The 21,350-nt window shown below is 45.2% G+C and overlaps 1 protein-coding gene across 2 annotated transcripts in view; it reads left to right on the plus strand.

Annotated features, from left to right (window-relative positions):
- FAM219A (family with sequence similarity 219 member A) overlaps positions 1–20,687 on the plus strand; it is a 58,827-nt gene extending 38,140 nt beyond the window's left edge. Inside the window, exons 3-6 of one of the 2 annotated variants that reach the window (XM_053409187.1) lie at positions 15,449–15,551; positions 18,336–18,416; positions 19,224–19,278; positions 20,379–20,687. In XM_053409187.1, the coding sequence (XP_053265162.1) occupies positions 15,449–15,551; positions 18,336–18,416; positions 19,224–19,278; positions 20,379–20,534 (395 nt within the window). In that variant the 3' untranslated portion in view covers positions 20,535–20,687. Of the gene's footprint in view, positions 1–15,448; positions 15,552–18,335; positions 18,417–19,223; positions 19,279–20,375 lie in introns of both variants that reach the window. The other variant, XM_053409185.1, reaches the window with a different exon arrangement.
- The last annotated feature ends 663 nt before the right edge of the window (positions 20,688–21,350 follow it).

The following is a 21,350-nucleotide window of genomic DNA, read 5'->3' on the forward strand; positions in this document are numbered from 1 at the left end:
TCACTCCTTTAAGTATGGGAAATCCATAATTTAATGGAAGATCAAGAAATGCCACTATGCCCCACCCCGAGGTTTGAACGAAACAACACCATGGTTTTTTTATATATCTTGCAGGATGCGTTGAGTCCCCCCAAGTAATTGTGAGGCCTCCAGTGCTGAATTGCAACAAGCTTGTCTTGTGCTAATATTGGAACACTAAAGTATTATGCATTAGGGACTGTAAACCAAAATTCCTTCTCTTGACTGTGTTATCTGCACTACAGCTACTTTAAAAGTGCTTTGAATGTCTACATAGTGTGGGTAAAGCACCTCTTTTAGTGGTGCTGGTCATGTCAGAACATGAGCTGGAAAGCTGCAACTAAATGTGTATGTACATTGCAAGAAATTAATATTACTAAAGCCCTGGTCTGTTCGGTGTGTCCTTCATTTCCACGCGTCACCAGGAGCTGTGTTAACATGTGAAAACCTTAAAGCCATACAGTCTAGAAACATATTTGTTTCAAAATGAAAGCCAAAGTTCACACATTTCAAGCAGATAGTTGTGCACTGAGCTGTCCGGTTCAGAATTGTGTAGGCACGTAATTCCTCTTCCCTCCCATGAAGTGGCTGTGTTAACTCCAGGCTTCAGTGACCTCAGGTTAATGGATTGTCTCTGCTTTTCAGAGGCTGTCTTTGTGGATGTCAAAGGAATGATATGTTTGGGGAAGTAGAAAGGAGGCGGCAGAGACTGACTTGCACATGTCATGTGGTGGTCTTGTCTATTGAATGGTATTGATCCATCGGGGTACTAAATTGCTCTGCTGACTGGAAGAGGAAATAAGGGAAGGAAATACTAATCATTGTCCATTCAGAAGGTGACACAGTTCCAGCATTCAAGATAATGGCCTCATGTTCATGTCTTGACAGTTTGAAATCTTGATTGATGCACCCCTGACTTGGGAAAGGGAACGTGCACCCTCCTCCCTGCATCTCCCAGTTTCCCAGACCAAATGCTATTTTTCCTCAAGAGTACCTATGCGTTTGGTCATTATGGGAAATAGAATAACCACCACAACTGTATCAAAGAGCAGGTATTTGAGCATTACTATGAACCCACCGACCCCCACTCCCCCCAAAACTCCATGAAATGCTAATAACATAAGAAAAACCTCCGGCCAGTGGCCCATCTAGTCCAGCATCCTGTGCTCACTGGCCAACCAGGTGCCTATGGGAAGCTAGCAAGCAGGACCTGATTACAACAGCATTTTCCCCACAAGACATTCCCAGCAACTGGGATTTAGACATGGAGGCAGAGCATAGCCATCATAGCTAGTAGGCATTGATAGTCTTTTACTCTGTAATTTTTGTCTAATCCCTTTTCAAAGGCATTCACGTTGGTGGTTAAATAATGCCTTTGAACAGCCAGAGTAAAGATCAGAAATGGATTTGATAGCATAAGAAACATGTAATGGTCCATGTGGTAACCAAAATGTGAAACATCAGGAAAATCAGCCTGCTTATTTGAAGATTTAAAAAGGTAAAGGGACCCCTGACCATTAGGTCCAGTTGCAGACGACTCTGGGGTTGCGGCGCTCATCTCGCTTTATTGGCCGAGGGAGCCAGCGTACAGCTTCTAGGTCATGTGGCCAGCATGACTAAGCCGCTTCTGGCAAACCAAAGCAGCGTACGGAAACGCCGTTTACCTTCCCGTCGACGCAGTACCTATTTATCTACTTGCACCTTGACGTGATTTCGAACTGCTAGGTTGGCAGGAGCAGGGACCAAGCAACGGGAGCTCACCCCGTTGCGGGGATTCGAACCACCAACCTTCTGATCGGCAAGCCCTAGGCTCTGTGGCTTAACCCACAGCGCCACCCACGTCCCTATTTGAAGATTAGGCAACCACTGTATCACCAAACTTAAAAATGACACTGGGGAATTGCAGGCCTCTCTACATGATATCTGCGCTCAGTGAATTGCACTAGTAAAGCTAGATTACAGATCGCCTTACAAATATGTAACTGTCTAAACAAGAATCAAAGAAAGGTAAGAAGACTACCTTCACAGTGGTGGGAAGTGAACAATTACACACACACCCATTTGCATCCCCTTTGGGATTGCTGCATTCTGCTTATAAATCATCTGGAGTTAGATTGGGCAGTAAAATAGTAAAGTTTTTGGTGGCATGAATTATTAAGTATGCCAAAACCTTGAAAAGATACAAAGAAGGGGGAAAATACACTGGTACATACAATATCTAGATATCCTGTGGACATATTCAGAATTTTTATGAAATTCAGTTTTCCAGGGTCAGCGTCAGGTCCCCCATAAGGCATAGTGAGGCAGCTGCCTCAGGCAGTGGTATGTTGGAGGACAGAGCTATGTGCCCTTTGCCACCTCTACTTCACATTAATGCACAACGTATGGAATTTGCTGCCATGTGATCAGCACTGCCTTTGATAGCTTTCAGAAGGAATCAGACATATTTGTGGAGAATAGGCAATATCTGCAGCTATTAGTCACAAGAGCTAAATGGAACGTTTTAGAGTTGGTATAAATGGAACCTGCAACATAATACTGCTGTGTAGAGTGCTGGTGTTCAGAACTCAGCCGTTCCATCCAGTTCCACCCCAGCCCACTCTCCCCCTCCCATCTCTGACCCAGTTTCCAGCCATCCCCGCCCCCCACCCAGCAGTGGGTCAGCATTCCATAGCACTGAGTGTGCTCAATCCTTGTTAGGCTGTTTTGGTTTCTACTTTTCTTTTTCTAAATAAATGACTGGAAAAATCAATGCCATTTGTGTGGTATCTCTTGTTGATTTCTTGAGTACTGAAATTTCCCTAGCATCTTCCGTAATGGGGCAATTAATGCTGATTAGCTATTTTTGGGATCAGGCTTTCTGGGCGGATTCTTCTGAAGGATGCTATAATTTACCTGCTTGGCTTCTAGCTCCTGTCTCTAAAGCTGCAGCTCTCCTTCTCCTCAGATTTAAACAGGGACTCTAATTGAGGGACTCTAATTCCCCTTTAACCCTTTCTCTTCCTTTACGGCAGAGAATAAGTAGAAGCCAGAATGCTACCCCATCAACGAAAAGTGCTATCTCTCGTGGGTGGACTAGACATGAAAGGAACAAATTTAGGGTTCCCTGTGTTACTTAGAGCTTTATACTGTGTGCATTCTTAGATTAGAAGTGGGGGATTTGTGGCCCTCCTGATGTTGCTAGACTGCAACGTCCACCATCCCTTACTGTTGGTTATGCTGGCTGGGCTGATGGGAGCTGAATTTCTACGATATTTGGGGCCCTAACTTACAGCTTCTCTGCTCCAGTTCACAGAAGCAACCTGCTTGCTTTCTTTTTTTTTTTTATAAAAATTTTTTATTGGTTTTTCAACATATAATATAAAACAATACAAAAGACAAACACTGACAAACAAACATATAAACATGTATAATTTCATAAGTTTTTTCCTGTACCCAATTTCAGCGACTTCCCCATGCCTCCCTTTTCTGCATCCCTGTTTTGAGCTTTTTTTTTTCAGCAACCCCTGGTCTAAATTACTTATTAATTCCTTTCTTTAACCTCTTTCTTTCCTCTTATCCAATCATTTATCGCTGCAAATCTGTTATGCTTTACCCATGGCATTTTAACACTCAATAATTTTACAAGAATTTTTAAAATAAAGTTTAAATTTCTTCCAATCTTCTTCCGCCGTCTCTTTCCCTGCTTGCTTTCTCCTCAAAAGAGTCTGTGCTGTCCCTGGAAGCAGTTCCCACAGCCCTGAGCAGTGAAGCAGAAATCCAATTTTAGCATCTTTTGTCCTGTTTCTTACTTTATTAGCTCCACAGGCTTGTTCAGACATCAATTATGCTTGCGTACAAGATGCTGAAAGCACTTACCTGTGGCAGTGCTCCATGTGGAATAGGAAATTATGGAAAACCTTAAATTTATTTATTTATTTTATGTTATTTATTGAATTTATATACCGCCCTATACCCAGAGGTCCCTATGGGTTGTTGCTTTTTATTTCTTGAATGCAACGTACCTGGCACAATTGCTTAAGTTTCACAAGGCTCAGGAACTTGTCCCTTGTATATGAAGCCTCTGACATGCTCCTACCAACCTTCCTTGCACATCATGATAATGTGCTTCTCCCTTACTGCTCAGGTCCCCGGACTGAACCCGGACCATGGTTTGCTTTTGTTCCAAACAAATCACAAGGAGTAAGCCAGAAGTAAACAAAGAACAAATATTTGGACCCAGGTGGCATGTCATAATACGGCTTGTTTGAGCTACACAGGAGCCACACAGACTGGGGGAGCTGTGCAGGGACCCAAGTGGCACATTCCCAATTGTATCGTGGTTTTTGTGGTGAATTAACCAGGCCACTGAAACAACCTGTGTTTAATTGTACTGTCAGAAAGAGACGGGAACGTTCTGTCCTCGGAGCTCCTCTTCTCCCCACCCTCAATCCAACAGTCAATTTCTTTGGTATCTCCTTACCTTCGTGACAAGAGTAACCACCTACAACTACCAAATATTCCCAAGCAAGGCAACAAAGCCAACCTTGCTGCCTCCATTGCATCCCTATTATACAATGTGGCTTGACAAAAGCTCCAAGGGCCAGATAGGGAGTCCTGGAGGGCCACATTGGGCCCTTCAGCTTAAGGTCATCCACCCCTGACCTCAGGTCACCAGAATGCTCTCCTGTTGCTTTAATTTATATTCTGCAGTGAATTGTTCACAGACTCACAGGAAATCTCAAAATACAGCAGCTTAAGCAAGATGTCTGTGTGAGCTGGCATGAGCTCATACTATAATCATAATAATAATAATAATTTATTATTTGTACCCCGCCCATCTGGCTGGGTTTCCCCAGCCACTCTGAGCGGCTTCCAACAAAGATGAAAGATACACTAAAATGTCACATATTAAAAACTTCCCTGAACAGGGCTGCCTTCAGATGTCTTCTGAATGTCAGGTAGATGTTTATCGCTTTGACATCTGATGGGAGGGCGTTCCACAGGGCGGGCGCCACTACCGAGAAGGCCCTCTGCCTGGTTCCCTGTAACTTGGCCTCTCGCAGTGAGGGAACCGCCAGAAGGCCCTCAGCGCTGGACCTCAGTGTCTGGGCAGAACGATGGGGTTGGAGACGCTCCTTCAGGTATACTGGGCCGAGGCCATTTAGGGCTTTAAAGGTCAGCACCAACACTTTGAATTGTGCTCGGAAACGTACTGGGAGCCAATGCAGGTCTCTCAGGACCGGTGTTATGTGGTCTTGGTAGCGCTCCCAGTCACCAGTCTAGTTGCCGCATTCTGGATTAGTTGTAGTTTCCGGGTCACCTTCAAAGGTAGCCCCACGTAGAGCGCATTGCAGTAGTCCAAGCGGGAGATAACCAGAGCATGTACCACTCTGGCGAGACAGTCTGCAGGCAGATAGGGTCTCAGCCTACGTACTAAAACCCAGGCACCTGCGAGCTTGTGCTTTGTGCTGTTGTCTTTTGTTCTTGCACTGTGGTGCGCAGTCTAGCCTTCATGTGATGTAGTTTAGGCCTTTTAACTCTCCTGCATCTCCATTTATTTAGGTTTTTAGGCAGCAAATCCTTCCTGACCCAAGGGAGGTTGTGGGAGAGCCTGGCTTTCTGAGGAGGCCTCAGCTCTTATGGGCCTACAAGCACCATCATCATAGTGTTTAAATGCTACTCCTTGTGTGAAAAAGTGTTGCAGTATAGCATGCACACTTTTCCTGGGTGATAAATGTTCCTTTTCCCTCCCAGAGCATTGTTAAGAGATAACTGCTCCTGTAGAGTTGCATTGTGGGGCTGGTAATGGTGTTCTCCCTACCTTATGACAATGGCACTATGCTTCAGTCTGGGTTTTTTCTGTTGTGTTTGTCACTTTAATGGAAACATAGTCATCTTGAACGCTCCTTAATGGAAAGGAGAGGGTGGCACACAGGTGTATTCATAATAAATGATCAGCAGGAATACTGCAAGCTTCTCTTGCTCACTCTTCCAGTAGTCCTGGGAGGGCTTGCTCTTGTCATCCTACTGTTTGCAGCAGCTGGGCCATGAGCACTGCTGTTTTGTAGGAACAAGTTTCAGGTGACCGTAATCAGCTCCCATTGAAAAATCCATAAAGCCCATGGTCAGGGTCAGACCAGAGGTCCATTGCACAGTATTGTCTGTACTGATTAACAGTGGCTTCCCAGGGTTTCAGGCAGTGTTCTTTCCTAGCCCTCCTTGGAGATGCTGGAGGTTGAAATTGCGACCTTTTGCATTCAGTATCTATGCTCTAACGTTGTGCTGCAGCCTCTTCCAACTCATTTGGAACCTCCCTGAACAGCTTGACATACCCCTTCCTGTCTTCTCTTTCTCTCCCTCTCCTCTGTTTTCTCCATCTTCCCTCTCACATTCTCAGTGCTGCTGGCTAATCAGTTCTGCTGTCCTAGTTGTGAGCGGCATGGCCGTAATGGCTGTGTACCAACACCACCGTCAGAGGCAATATGCCTCTGAATACTAGTTTCTGGGAAGCACAAGGAGGCAGGGAGCGCTGTTGCATTCAGACCCTACCTGTGGACTTCTCAAATGCATTTAGTTGGCCTTTGTGAGAACAGGATGCTGGACTATAAAGGCATTTAGTCTGATCCAACAGGGATTGGCAATGGGCTCTTATTGGTTTGGTTTGGATTCTATTGGGTTATGCAGGTGAGCGGCCAGGGAGACTTTGAAGTATCCGCAGTTCAAACCCTCTATTTTATTTTATATGGAAATCTTGTGCTATTAACAAGAGTTAGTGGGGTGGAATGATGAATTTGAACCTGGGAAGTCTCTGGTTCAGATTCACCTTTGCTACCTGAGCGAGCTAGCTTTTTCTTTAGATTTTAACACCACCCCAGGTATGAACATGCTGGGTGATCAGGAGCAATATTTTATTTCCTTATGTGTAATAAGCCCCCTCCAGGCATGCCAGGGTGAACACATGTGAGCTTAAAGTGGGAAGATTCACACATGCAATCTCTGTCCCAATGCTTCCCTTACCCTCTGCACTGGCTCTGCTTTAGATCTTCTTGCATTGAAAGGTGAGGTCTGAAAGGTGATTCTAACCATGTTCAGGTAAAGCCTGAAGAGGACTATAATTCCTGCCTAATAAGTTATTCCACAAATAGCTGCCACTTCTTGTAAAATGTGATATGTACATGAATAAACAAAAATTAATTTCTTAGCAATATTAATGGGGGGAAGCAATAATTTTGTTCACTGTTTCTTAAATAACATATCGAGAGTTCTTGTGATCCTATAGTTTTCTACATGATACTGTTTGAAATGGTAGTTAATGGCATAAGAAGTGCCCTTCTGGATCCAACCAGAGACCCATCTACTCCAGCATCCTATTCTCACGGTAGCGAAACAGCTGCCCAAATGGGAAAGGCCACAAGCAGGACAGGAGCTTAATAGCCCCCTCCTGTTCATGTTCCTCAGTGACTGGCATTCAAGTGCATCTTCTGATCCAAGAGGCAACATAAAGCTGTCATGACTAGTAGTCATTGATAACCTTACGCTCCATGAATGTGTCTGAATTCTTTTTTTAAAGCTGCCTAAGTTATTTGATTTTGTACCAAGTGCTGAGAGAATATTGTTCTTCCAAGGTGATATTTTGGTCCGTAATCTTGGATTCTCCAGTAGCAGGTAAACTTGTTAAGATTTCACTTCCACTTCTTTAAAAAGGTCACCTGCCCTAAAGAAGATTAATTTTCGTGGCAAACCTAGCCTTTTCCCCCAGGACCCCCTTGTGAATCCCCTGGGCTGACATTCATTTTCCTTTCATTAGAAAGTGAAACTGAAAATTAGATCCTGGATTGCATTTCCTACAAAAGCCTGGGCTGAGAGAATGAGCTTTTGGATTAATGCCTAGTCTTTCACCTCTGGAGGCCTGGAGCAGGCTTCTTGTTAATGGGTGACTTGTGGTGTTCGCCACCACCCTTCTCCTCTCCCCTACCCTATTCCTTTGGGAGTGATTGCCTGCATTGTGTGAAGAAAAGACTGGTGGGCATATTGCTACAAATGATACCCCCTCCCCAAAAAAGATCGGTGTGAGTTTTGCATGTAGTGTCTCAAGGACACCCAAGGACATATTCACATCAAGCTCTTATTTTTAGGGGTTCTGACTTCATTACCATCTATGAAAAGAGAATAGGACACAGAGTTCTGGCATCCTCACCACACATATCCCCCAATAATGCACTAGATATCCCTGCCTCATACTAGTGCTTTAACAGCACATGAAATTTCAGTACTTAATTCCTGATGGCGTGTGGTTTAACTGCAGCATATCTTCTGCGAGCATGCTAGAAACTCTGTAACGTAAGCTGCTTACTGCCTGATTCCCCTCTTTCACATCCTTGAAAAAGGGTTCATAAACACAATTGAAACAAAGCAGAGACGCTGGTGGTAGGAGGTTTAGCTGATCATGTAAATTATATTTGGAGTGTTCTGGTTGGGGTTGCACTCCCCCATCGGGATTAAGTTCAGAGCTAATGGCTGCTTCAAGACCCAGCTTCTGTTCCGGATGCCAGTGGAGTCTGTGGCACAGAGCACTTTTTACCAGCTGTGATGTACTAGCTGCTTTTGATCTTGGACAGGTTGATCTTGCCACTGTTATTCGTCCTTTGGTAATATCTGGGTTGGATTGCTGCCTTTGAAAAGTCTTCAGAAATATCATCTGGGGGGCTGGATCATTTTATGTGTGCTACAAGCAAGAGTGTGCAAAGGATCAATGCTTTGTGTATGTTCATTCCCCTTCCCCTTCACTAGGGCCCCCAAATCTACCTAGGACGGGGAAAGGAGGGTGGCGGCAGCGGCCTCTAGCTTCTCTGTGGAGAATCATCTTCCTATCAAGTTGGGCACAAGACCAAGTGTCCCAGCATGCCTGTCAATATCGTTATGCTAATTGTGTCCATTTTGATCGAAGTGGATGTAATTAGAGTCACGTTCTTGCAATACTTTTGGAATAAATGATTCATAAACCGCTCTGTGCATCTAACAAGAGAAGAGAGAGTAACGTCTTTCCTGGGATCTCAAAAGATGAGATGGCATCATGTCGTGTGGCCACCTGCCACCAGCCACCAAGCCAAGAAGAGGGATGTTAATGGCCAGCAGACTCACTGGGTGCTTACAATTGAGGACACAGTCTCATCGCTTGTAGATGGGATAGCCTTCCCCTAATATAAGAACTGCACCAAGGTTCTATTGCAGTACGAATAGACGCATGCACACAAAACCCAGTACTGTTTAGGGAAGCTTTTAATGTTTGATGGATTACTGTATTTTAATATTTTGTTGAAAGCTGCCCAGAGTGACTGGGGAAGCCCAGCCAGATGGGTGGGGTATAAATAATAATAATAATAATAATAATAATAATAATAATAATAATAATAATTAATAATAATAGTATTACTGCAGTTGGGCAGGAGAGGGAGCTGGTGAAGGGGTGCCCGTGATAGAGCTGATCCTTTAAGGATGTAGCCTGCCTGACACAATCTCTTTCTAGGCAGACTCTTAGAACCTGCTACAGGTGAGCCAGTGGCCTGACTGCAGTTGCCCCTTTAATTTGGCACTGCCTTCCAGAGAACGGAGGGACAGCAGTGTTTCTTTTTGTGTGAAGGGGCAGAGCTGTGCTCAAGCTGGAACCCAACGGGACTGGTGATTAGGCCTTCTCTGCTGCTTCACCACTCGCTGCTGGAGAAAGCAGAGAGAGTTGCTGGAGCAGCTTGGTGGTGTCCCACTCGACTTCCCCTTTCCCCACAGGAGACTCAGCACATACAAATCAAGAGAAGTCTCAAACTGGTATCCTCCTGTATCCTGAGTATTCTCCAAGAGCTTCTCCCCTGTTTTCCAGAGGGCATTTGTCAAAAGGGCAGTGCATCTTTTTGCTCCTGTGAAATCAGAGCCATGATGTCAGCAGCCTACAGTGGTTGAATATGGGACATGTTCTCTGAACTGGGAGGACAAAACATGTTTTTCTGGACATCATGTGCCCTTTAAATAAGCACACAAGGGCTGTCTGCTCTCAGGCAGAGATAAAAGCTGCATCCATGGAGGTCTTGGCAGATTCAGGATATCGTTTAGTCATGCTTGTAAGGCATTTGTGGATATAATTAAAGAGAGCCAGCGCAAGGGGTGAGGCATTGAGTGATGGGTTTTGTAGCCATTTCACTGCTGAGAGCCTGCTTTTATATACACTGGGAACAATTCGGAGAGAAGTATTAATGCTTAAGGCGCATCAGTCTAAACACAAAACTTTCTTTGAATTGTAACCGTGATCTATCAACATAGGCTTTAGAAATGTCATTTTCAAAGTTCTGTTTTTGATATGCTTGTTTTGATGCTGAGAATAAAAGAAGCGTTGACTCTCTTTATTCAGAGTAGAAATGAAGATGCTGAGACCCAAAGTGTTGTGTCCAAATCAGTTTTTTAAAACTGCTAGATCAAGAGCGTGGTGTAGCTTGATAAACAGCTTTAACCCCTTTTAGGAACTCTTAATTGTTTTGGAGAGAAAGTAAGAAGCCTCATGGGTGCTGTTTAGAATTGGCTTCTTTCAGCAGGTTAACTGAAGTGATAAAAAGCAATAAGAACCTTGAAGAAAAATGGAACAACATAATTTCCCTAAATACCAATCTATTGATCCGATTGCTCTGATGTGCACAAATAGAGGTTTTTAATTTCTTCTTGGGAAACTTAACCTTATTGGCTTTTTCAGAAAGTGACTTTGCTGCTGCAGTCTCCAAGTTTTTTGGGTAGGATATCCTGAAAAGGAAAATATTCCCCCATTTGGTCCTAGCTAATTGAGGGGTGGAGCAGAATGCAACAGCAGACTCTTCAAGATCTGCAAGCAGCTCATCCTCATCCTCATCCCCATCCCTTCATTTGTTTCCCCCCACAAATGATTCTCAAAGCAGCTCATAGCAATAAGAACAGCTACACATCACAACAGCATCAGCAGTCAGTTGGCAGAGTGCTGCCTTGGGTGTGTCTTTGGAGAAGCAGGTTGGGAAACATTAAGAATTCTGTGCTGTTAGGCAAGAAAGAGCAGCTGTATGTTGGGTCCCATGTGCTTTTATTTATTTATTAAAATTCTATACTGCCCTTCACCTGGGATCACAAAAAAATACATAGCATCGTAACAAACAAAAACAATACCCCCTCCATCCCAAACTTGACTTGTGCAGTCACACACCAGTTCCTTAGTCAGTTGTAGTAATGCTGTGCTCCACACAAGGGACTGAGCAGGAGTCGTTCTTAGTTGGCTCAGTCCTGTCCTATCATGCCAGTGTGTCCAGAACAGAGTTTAGGGTGGGGCTATGCAAACGAGAGCAGGCCTGGTTTTGAGTTTAGGGTGGGGCTATGAAGATGAGGCTTTGGTTTTGAGTTTAGGGTGGGGCTATGCAGTTCGAAAGCACCCCTAAGTGCAAGTAGATAAATAGGTACCGCTTTATAGGTGGAAGGTAAACGGCGTTTACGTGTGCGGCGCTGGTGCTGGCTCACCAGCTGCAGCTTCGTCGCGCTGGCCACGTGACCCGGAAGTGTCTTCGGACAGCGCTGGCTCCCGGCCTCTTAAGTGAGATGGGCGCATAACCCTAGAGTCGGACACGACTGGCCCGTACGGGCAGGGGTACCTTTACCTTTACCTTATGCAGATGAGAGCAGGCTTGGTTTTGAGTTTAGGGTGAGGCTATGCAGATGAGGGAAACGGGTGGCACTGTGGGTTAAACCACAGAGCCTAGGACTTGCCGATCAGAAGGTCAGCGGTTCAAATCCCCGCGACAGGGTGAGCTCCCGTTGCTCGGTCCCTGCTCCTGCCAACCTAGCAGTTTGAAAGCACGTCAAAGTGCAAGTAGATAAATAGGTACCGCTCCGGTGGGAAGGGAAATGGCGTTTCCATGCACTGCCCTGGTTCGCTAGAAGTGGCTTAGTCCTGCTGGCCACATGACCCGGAAGCTGTACGCCGGCTCCCTGAGCCAGTAAAGCGAGATGAGCGACGCAACCCCAGAGTCGGCAACAACTGGACCTAATGGTCAGGGGTCCCTTTACCTTTATGCAGATGAGAGCAGGCTTGGTTTTGAGTTTAGGGTTGAGCTATGCAGATAAGAGCACGCTTGGTTTTGAGTTTAGGATGGAATTATGCAAGTGAGAGCAGGCCTGGTTTTGGGTTTAGGGTGGCGCTATGCAGATGAGAGCGAGACTTGGTTTTGTGTAAATGCAAGTTTTAAGTATCCCTAAGCAACAGATGGGACGCGGGTGGCGCTGTGGGTAAAACCTCAGTGCCTAGGACTTGCCGATCTTCAGGTCGGCGGTTCGAATCCCCGCGGCGGTGTGCGCTCCCGCTGCTCGGTCCCAGCACCTGCCAACCTAGCAGTTCGAAAGCACCCCCGGGTGCAAGTAGATAAATAGGGACCGCTTACTAGCGGGAAGGTAAATGGCGTTTCCGTGTGCTGCGCTGGCTCGCCAGATGCAGCTTTGTCACGCTGGCCATGTGACCCGGAAGTGTCTTCAGACAGCGCTGGCCCCCGGCCTCTTAAGTGAGATGGGCGCATAACCCTAGAGTCGGACACGACTGGCCCGTATGGGCAGGGGTACCTTTACCTTTACCTTTTTAAGCAACAGATGGTCCTCCTCACCTATGGGAAAGAGGAAACTGTCATCTAGGAGCCACTGCTGTCTTCCTGTCATCTAGGAAGGGCAAAGCCTGCTGTCTTCCTATCCCCCAACACTGGATGACTTAGGAAGGGGCTGTTGAAGTGAGTTTTGGCACAGTGCATGCACTCCCCCCCTCAATTGTCATAATGATGGGCATAGTACCAGGCCAAACAACATGTGAGGTGGTAGTTGTTTTTTAATCCAATTCCCCCTTCCCTGCTATGTTTGCTATTTGTTTTCCTTTGGAAGGCATGGAGGTTATAATTGTTGGTCTGATAATCTTATAACCAGGCTGAGCTATATTGATGAGATAACTTTCTTATCTGTGCAGAGCTCAGACACACACGCACCCTGCTGCCTCCTGGGTGTGAGGCAGGGAGGGAGCAAATGTTCTGCTCCAGGCGGGAGATGAGATAGAAGATGGCTTCCATTTGAAATTTATTTTCATTTAGTCTTTGTTAGGCAAAGTGACTGGCTGGGATTCTGAATGGAGGGATGTGGATGGTAGTTCAGTTGCGGTTGAATAGTATAGCATTATTAGTTTTTTGTTTGGCTACATATTGTATTGCATTTGAGTTCTGTTTTGTACACTGATTTTCATTTGAATGTAAAGCAAATAATATAATATAGCTTGGTAGGAAGCGATTAAAGCATTTCCTAAATAAAAATAAGTAAGTTGCTCTGAACTTAGTCGGTACGTAGATCAGTGAGGAATTAAGTCTGGCAAGCTGCCTCATCATCATGGTTGCTCTTGCTTCAGCTAGAAGGGAAAACTGTCTCTCATAGTATGTAACCGGGGTAGGGGGTACAGGCATGGCTGGCAGCACAATTTGGATGCAGTTCTTGCCAACACAAATCACTTTACTTCACTGACTGCCATCCCTTTTATGGCAGGGCATAATGAAGGGTACTCTTCTCGCAGGGCTGACCCTCCTGCATCCTGCATCATGCTAAAAAAACTAAATGCTGTGCTTCTCCTCCCAGTGAAAGGCTTTAAGCTGCCAACAAAAGAGCGTAGCAGGTCAGGAAACAACCGTGGCCTTTCGCCGTCCTTCTCCTGATGTTGAATTGCAGACAAGCGCAAGGCTTTGTAATTCCCTGAAGGCCTTGCCTTGCCCTTCCTTTCACCTCCCTATTAACAAGCCACGCAGAACTGTGAGAACAGGATGCTTTCTCTCTGTGTGTCTCAAACCAACCCTCTCTTTCTGTTTACCATTCCGTTTTCATCTGCTTGCATGGCACTTACAAATTCTTTATATGTCGCATTTGTTTGGAGCAAAACTTTACAATGCTGTGTGTTGAGCTGTCAGTCAAATGAAATGATGTGCTATTGTGTGAAAATTACCTAAGAATCCATGTTGCTTTTGTAAGGTGTGTTAACTCTGCGTCGGATGTGTCGTGTGTGACAACGCTTCCTTGAGACCGACACGGAAACAGCCTTGATAGATAGAGACCTTACAATTATTTCTCTTTTTAAGTATTTTTATTATAATGTAGCTCACAAATACAGATTAATATAATACACTAAAGCAACCAACACCAGTAGAAGTAGTGCTGTTTGGCAGGTGTCCCTGACCTTTTTTTTTTTTTAAGTAAGTCTCTAGCCCTCCTAGAAAGTAAGGTATAGGGCAAAATGTGCAGGTACCTCCTAAGCAATTTCTATGTTCCTGTTGCTATAGACCAGGGATGTCCAACAGGTTGATTGCGATCTACTGGTAGATTCCTGCGATGTTTTTGTTGATCGTGGTCGATCCCTGGTCCCTTTCTGGCCCCGCACTCCATTGTTGGAGAATGGAATATGGAGTTTACAAACCGAGGCTGTTTTTCCCCCAGCGATCCTTTTGTTGCTGTTTCTCTTTCTCCCCAAAATACTTTAAAAATGTGGCATTCCCACTCCCTAAAATAAGCAAAGCAACTTGCAACTTCATCTTCCCCCTTCTCTAAAAAAAACCTCAACTGTGACCTTAACCCCCAATAAATAAAAGGTGGCTTTTTCCCTCCGTAAAAAAAGCTCAGCAACTTTGACCTGAACCCCTAAAAAACGGGGGTAGATCACTGCCAGTTTTTAATTCTGTGAGTAGATCGCAGTCTCTTGGAAGTTGGCCACCCCTGCTATAGACGGCAACAACGTGTGGGTAAGTAAAATCAATTTCAGGTATTTTCCTCCAGCCCAGGACCAGCAGTGCATGGCTAACCTCTCATGGAGGTTATGAAAAGTATCCTACCACCTCTGAAATGACCCTTGGAATTATTAAAGTAAGCCCGTAACTTACATGGAGGTTATGTCCCGGAACTTATGCCTAAAGCCAGAATCATGTCGATTCAAAACTCTTTGGGTTCAATGGCAGGCAGGGTTGCCAAAGTCCCCAGTTCCTTTCCGTCCCCCTTCTAAGTTTATATATATATATATATATATATATATATATATATATTCCACCCATGTAAAGCTGAATGAACACACATTAAATGTGCATAAGTTGCGGGTTTACTGTATTTCGCAAATAGTGAAATGCACCATTTCTGTTCTGCGTGTCAAAGCAAAGCTTTTGTTTGGTCACACTGGAGCCCACATCCAAGCAACAAAAACCATAAGACCCTTTCCCTTTGAGATTGCAAGCATCCTTTGTTTCCTTTGCCCACCAAGAATGTGGAAGTGGTAGGATGATTTTCAGAGAACGGGATTGATAGTCTGTGGCTAACCTTGCTATAATTAATCAGCGTCAAAGGAGAAGCAGCCTCGCTAACTTGGATGTTAATGTCTGCCTTCCTTCTGCAGAGAAACAGAGGGAGCTGGCTCGTAAGGGGTCCCTGAAAAATGGAAACATGGGGAGCCCAGTTAACCAACAGCCCAAGAAGAACAATGTGATGGCACGAACAAGGTAGACCACTTCACAATATTCAAGTGCTTACCGTATTTTTTGCACCATAGGGCGCACCTGACCATAGGGCGCACCTAGTTTTTAGAGGAGGAAAACACACAAAAATATTCTGAATCAAATGTTGCACTAAACTATTTAAAGCAGCAAAGCGGGCGACTTCTGTCCGCTTTGCTGCTTTAAATCGAGCCTCAGAGGAGGGTAGGAAGGGGAACCATGGTTTATCTAAGTCCAGTTAATAATGCTGAGGCTGACTTATGGCCATCGAGATTAGCCTGGCCGTCTCAGTGGAAACCTGGGGTGGACTTTCAGTGGTCAAAGTGTGGTTGTGTCTTCCTGCCCAGCATCTATTTCCTGCCCTCTTTCCCCCCTGCACCCCGCACCCTGCTTCGAGGGAAGGAAGCGGAGCCATGGATCCTCTGCTCGCAACTGCAGTGGATTCCCTCCACTTTGAAGCAGGAAAGTGGGAGAGGAGCTGCTTACACGAGTGTAAGCTGCTCTCCTCCCACTTTGCTGCTTCAAAGGGAGCCCGGGAGGAGGGAATCCTCTGCAGCCGCAAGCAGAGGATCCATGGATCCCCTTCCTTCCCTCCTCCGTAGTTGCTTTGAAGCAGGAAAGTGGGAGAGGAGCTGCTTACACGAGTGTAAGCTGCTCCCCTCCCACTTTGCTGCTTCAAAGGGAGCCGGGGAGAAGGGACTGACTGGCCGCATCAGTCCCTTCTCCCACCTCCCGGAGAGCCCGCAGAAGCCGTGAGCTCTTTAAAGGGGCAGCGCGGCTTCTCCTGGCTTTTCTGGGAGGTGGGAGAAGGGACTGATGCGGCCAGTCAGTCCCTTCTCCCTCCTGGGGAAAAGCCCGCAAGAGCACACGAAGCTTGTGTGCGGCTCTTGGGGGCTTTTCCCGCCTGCCTCCCCCCTGCATTCGCTCCATAGGACGCACACACATTTTCCCTTGCTTTTTAGGAGGGAAAAAGTGCGCCCTATAGAGCAAAAAATACGGTAATTTGTAAACCATACCAGTGGACTTCAGTTTGGGTGGGCATGCCCTGTTGTTCGTGCAGAACTCTTTTGGGAATAGAGTTTTGTCAATAGCCACTAGCTTAGAAAATGGGTTAAACGACTCCATAGTTCTGCTTGAGTTAAGAGGTAAATCAGCACCTGCTGATATAATTGTGTCTGCCTGGGAAAGAGATCAATTGTGTAGCTTTTCCCTAGTATAGGTAAGAGCTACAAGTGAGAAAGGGACGCGGGTGGCGCTGTGGGTAAAAGCCTCAGCGCCTAGGGCTTGCCGATCGAAAGGTCGGCGGTTCGAATCCCCGCGGCGGGGTGCGCTCCCGTTGTTCGGTCCCAGCGCCTGCCAACCTAGCAGTTCGAAAGCACCCCCGGGTGCAAGTAGATAAATAGGAACCGCTTTCTAGCGGGAAGGTAAACGGCGTTTCCGTGTGCGGCTCTGGCTCGCCAGAGCAGCGATGTCACGCTGGCCACGTGACCCAGAAGTGTCTCCGGACAGCGCTGGCCCCTGGCCTCTTGAGTGAGATGGGCGCACAACCCCAGAGTCTGTCAAGACTGGCCCGTACGGGCAGGGGTACCTTTACCTTTACCTTTACAAGTGAGAAAGCTGCAAAATGTCCAGCCTTTTGAAGCACATTTCAGCTCCACAAGGATGGAAAAATCTTACCGAAAAGGGATTCCTGTTCCACTACAAAGGTCAAATTAATTTAGCAATTTAAGGGCAATGCTAATTCCAATTCTGCTGTTGTGATTGTCATTGAATGTCAGATATTGCATTTCATTGCCATTTGACCCCACTATTTACACACCCCACACCCCACAACTGTGTTTTTATGAGGGGGAGGAAGGGAGGAGACACACACACACACTGTGGGCAACAACTTTGTGTACCTGACAACGTGGATAGTCCATGAAAGCTAATGCCATAATACATTTTTTGAGGCACTCTTTTTGTTCCAAAGTGTTTACAACAATGTGAAGGTTTGGGAAGAATTTTGAAGTGTGAGCATCTTCTTCAGTCCTTTGTGATAGCTCCCCCGCCCCCCAAAAGTCAAAGACAGCTTAGAATTCAGAAAACCAAACAGTGCTAAAATACCATGTTTAAAAATAATAAAATGAACAGATAACATCACTGGAGTTAACTAATTTTAAACATCTAGGTATTAAGAAAAATATTGATGTGGTACATTATTCCTTTTGTAAACTGCTTTGAAGGTGTTTGGGTTTTTACAGTCAAGTGGTGTATAAATTTTATGGAATAAATAAATCCTGGAATTTTATGGAATAAAATAAATAAATCCTGGAAGGCTCCACTAGGCGAGCCTTCTGGAGAGAACATTCCATAAGTGGGGAGCAAACAAAGATCTTATCAGTCAGGTTCATAGAGGAGGCAGTTCGTCAAATATTCAGCTTCCAAGCCTAAGAGACTACCAGATTACAGTAGTCTAATCTTGATGCCTTGAGGGTTACTCAGATTGTAGTTGGAAATAGGGGGCTATGTACTACTCACACCAGTCTTCCCTGTATTCTGTAAGGTATCTGGATTCACTAGAGCTGACCATATTTACCAAATGTTTCATGCTTCCTTTTCCAGCATCCCTAGAACTAGATTGCTACCATCTCTCTCAGCAGCTTCTACCTAATCTCCACATCTTGCCATACTAGGTCCTCTGATATTCTGAAACTAAAGGAACAGCTTCACGCACCCCTTGCTCCTTGCTTAACTTCTGCTTTCAATGTTTACATGGTGATATGTATAATGTTTTCTTTTTCATTTCAGGCTGGTTGTTCCCAATAAAGGCTATTCCTCATTAGACCAGAGTCCTGATGAAAAGCCATTGGTAGCACTGGACACAGACAGGTATAGATTCAGATGATTGCAGTATAATACAGTTGTTCTCTTGGAAATCTCCTGAGAACCTTTTCCTGTTTTACATACCACTGTGATCAAATCAAATTTGCCCGGCCAGCATGGCAAAGTTTCTCAGTCTCCAGAGCTAAAACGTGGAATTTTATTTATTGTCTGTATTTCACAGGAGGGATTCAGTTGCCTATTGGGAAATTAAATCCAGTTTAAGTGGGTTAAAATGCTTGTCTCCCTAACACAACAAATCCATTTGCAAAAAGAGCCTGACTTCTTGCAGATAGCAAAGTTGAAGTCAAAATGCATTGAAGAGTGTGGAATGAAAGAATGATTAACGGGGAGACCCCATAAGTAAATCGGGATGCATGCTCATTGTTGTATAACCTCCCTGCAAAAGAAATGGGGGTGGTCAGTAAAAACCAGGTTGTAATCTAATTTCCACATGAGCTTTGTGCAAGTAGCTCTGGAGGAATGCTCAATAAACAGGTCCTCTGGAGGTGCCCAAATTTCTGGGGGAGGCCTGCCAGTAGCCACTCCTAGACTCATGCACAGTGTACCTTCTGAATGAGCATCAGGTGTGGGGAACAGCAAGAGAAGAAAGGCATCACCTGGCATGCCTTGCTTGAGTGCTACCTGGAGACATCTGGGTGGTCACTCTTGGAAGCAGGTGCTGCTGTTGGTGGATCCTGCAAATCTGCCTTCATGTTCACTCTGTGAACAAGAGTGATGTGGACAGTGAGCTCTGGAGGGTCCCTCTCACTCACTGAGTCCTCTTTCCTCATTGCGCTTTTTCTTCCTCTGCAGTGATGACGACTTTGACATGTCCAGATATTCTTCCTCGGGATATTCTTCAGCTGAGGTGAGTTCCTGTGCCTTCAATTCACTCCCCTTAGTAAGATTTAGAAATATTTTTCTCTTTCCCGAAGGAAAAACTGCTGTTTTTACAAATGCAGTATCCCTTAGTGGTGGTTTTCTTTCGCTGAAGCAACCAATTGTCCCTGTATTTATGCAGCCCAAATCCAGAAAGTGGCCTGAGAAGACCTTTTATAGAGTTTTATCACAGAAGTGAAAGAAGCCTAAGGCCAACACCTTGATGGGATAGGACCCCTATGTAGCTCATTCAAAGCTCAGGTGTTACCAAAAATGTTCTTGTCAGACTACTTTTGTATCCAAAGTAGACAAGTGACACATCAGCCCAACGTTTTCCGCATGCAAATGGGAATTCCACCATCATATGCCCCCTAAATCTGCTCTAGGGATTCCCCCAAACCTCTGGAGCAGTTCTGAGGAAGACTCAGGGTGCACGCTGGGGGCGAGGGTGTCCCACTGCATAAGTGAAAATCCTTGTGCTAATGGGGCATGTTAGTTGGATTACACACACAAACCCAAAGCAGAGTTGGTAATAAAAATGAGTAACTGTCAATGAAAGTTCGGCAACGAATGCTTAAATTTCAAGTAAAAGTAAGTTAGGAGGCCTGTAATGATGATAATTTTGTTACTTATATCCCGCTCATCTGGCTGGGTTTCCCCAGCCAGTCTGGGCAGCTCCCAGAAGAACAGTAAAAACACCATAAAACATCAAACATTAAAAACTTCCCCAAACAGAGCTGCCTTCAGATGTCTTCTAAAAGTCAGAAAGTTGTTTATTTCTTTGACATCTGAAGGGACATCAGTAAGTCATGTTCCATATCCATTTGGTTCTCTGGTAGCAGAGCTGGGAAGGATCTTTGCCCCAGTAATTTCAGCCTCACCTGGTTACTTTCTAGGGTCCCAGGCAGGAGGATTTCCTCCTGCGAATTGGAGAAGCTGTGAATTGACACCTTGTGCAGAGCTGTGGCTTCCGTCTTAGCACTTGTCTCTTTAAAAATGGACCAGGCCATTGCCGTTCAGCCATGTTGGGTATGAGAGATGATGTTGGACTGTCAGTTCCTTGACTCGTTGACTCTTTGTCTGCAGCAGATCAACCAGGACTTGAATATCCAGCTGCTAAAGGATGGCTACCGGTTAGATGAGATCCCAGATGACGAGGACCTCGACCTCATCCCTCCGAAGTCGGTCAACCCCACTTGCATGTGCTGTCAAGCCACCTCCTCCACTGCCTGCCACATCCAGTAATGAGGGAAGCCTGGCAAGGGTTGATCAGTGCTTTCCACTATAACTGTAAAACTTAACAGCCATTGCTTCCTCCTATGGTAGGACGTGCACCTCTTTGTGTTCATGGAGCCAGGAGAAACCAAAAAATAATATATATATATATTATTCATTTTATGATCCTCTTCTCATTTTTATTTTAAAACTACAGTAAGTGAACCAGATACAGCTCCTTGGTCTGGATCCCTTTGGACTTGGGCTCAGCTTGTAAAATTCATATACAGGAGTTTGGAGGGGGTGGAGGAGATCAGATGTGGCTGCTGCAGTGAGCCCTCCCCAAGTTCACTCTAGCGGGCAAGAGTTGAAATCAGAGTTTGAAATGCAAAGGTCCCTGACCAGAAATGAAAGAACGAGCTGGAATCAATCCTGGGGAGCCTACGTCTTCTGTGATGGACTGGCCCTGAATAAGGAGGTGGGATCAGGAGTGAAGTACAGGAAGGGAAGATCTAGTCAGCTAGGAAGAATCAACATAAAAAAATACTGATTATAGACTAGATGCAAATGGCAAGAAAAGTTGCATTTGCAACGTGCTTCCAAATAAGAAGCATTAAGCAAAGGATAATGCATTGCACAGCCTAATAAGACAACATTTACTGAATAATTAAGTCTACCCTTATTTTCCATTGCTTGTGTTTGCAGTCCTGAATACCAGCCTGTCGTTTTAAAAAAGCAAAGCAAAACACCATGTAGTTTATCAGGTTTAAAGTGTTGCCTGAAGTTCCCATGAATGGGAGTTGAGAAGCATCTGTATGACTTTGGAGACAAAGTCCGTGTACCCAT

The sequence above is a fragment of the Podarcis raffonei genome, chromosome 11 (assembly GCF_027172205.1).
Source record: "Podarcis raffonei isolate rPodRaf1 chromosome 11, rPodRaf1.pri, whole genome shotgun sequence".
NCBI classification, from domain to species: Eukaryota; Metazoa; Chordata; class Lepidosauria; order Squamata; family Lacertidae; genus Podarcis; species Podarcis raffonei.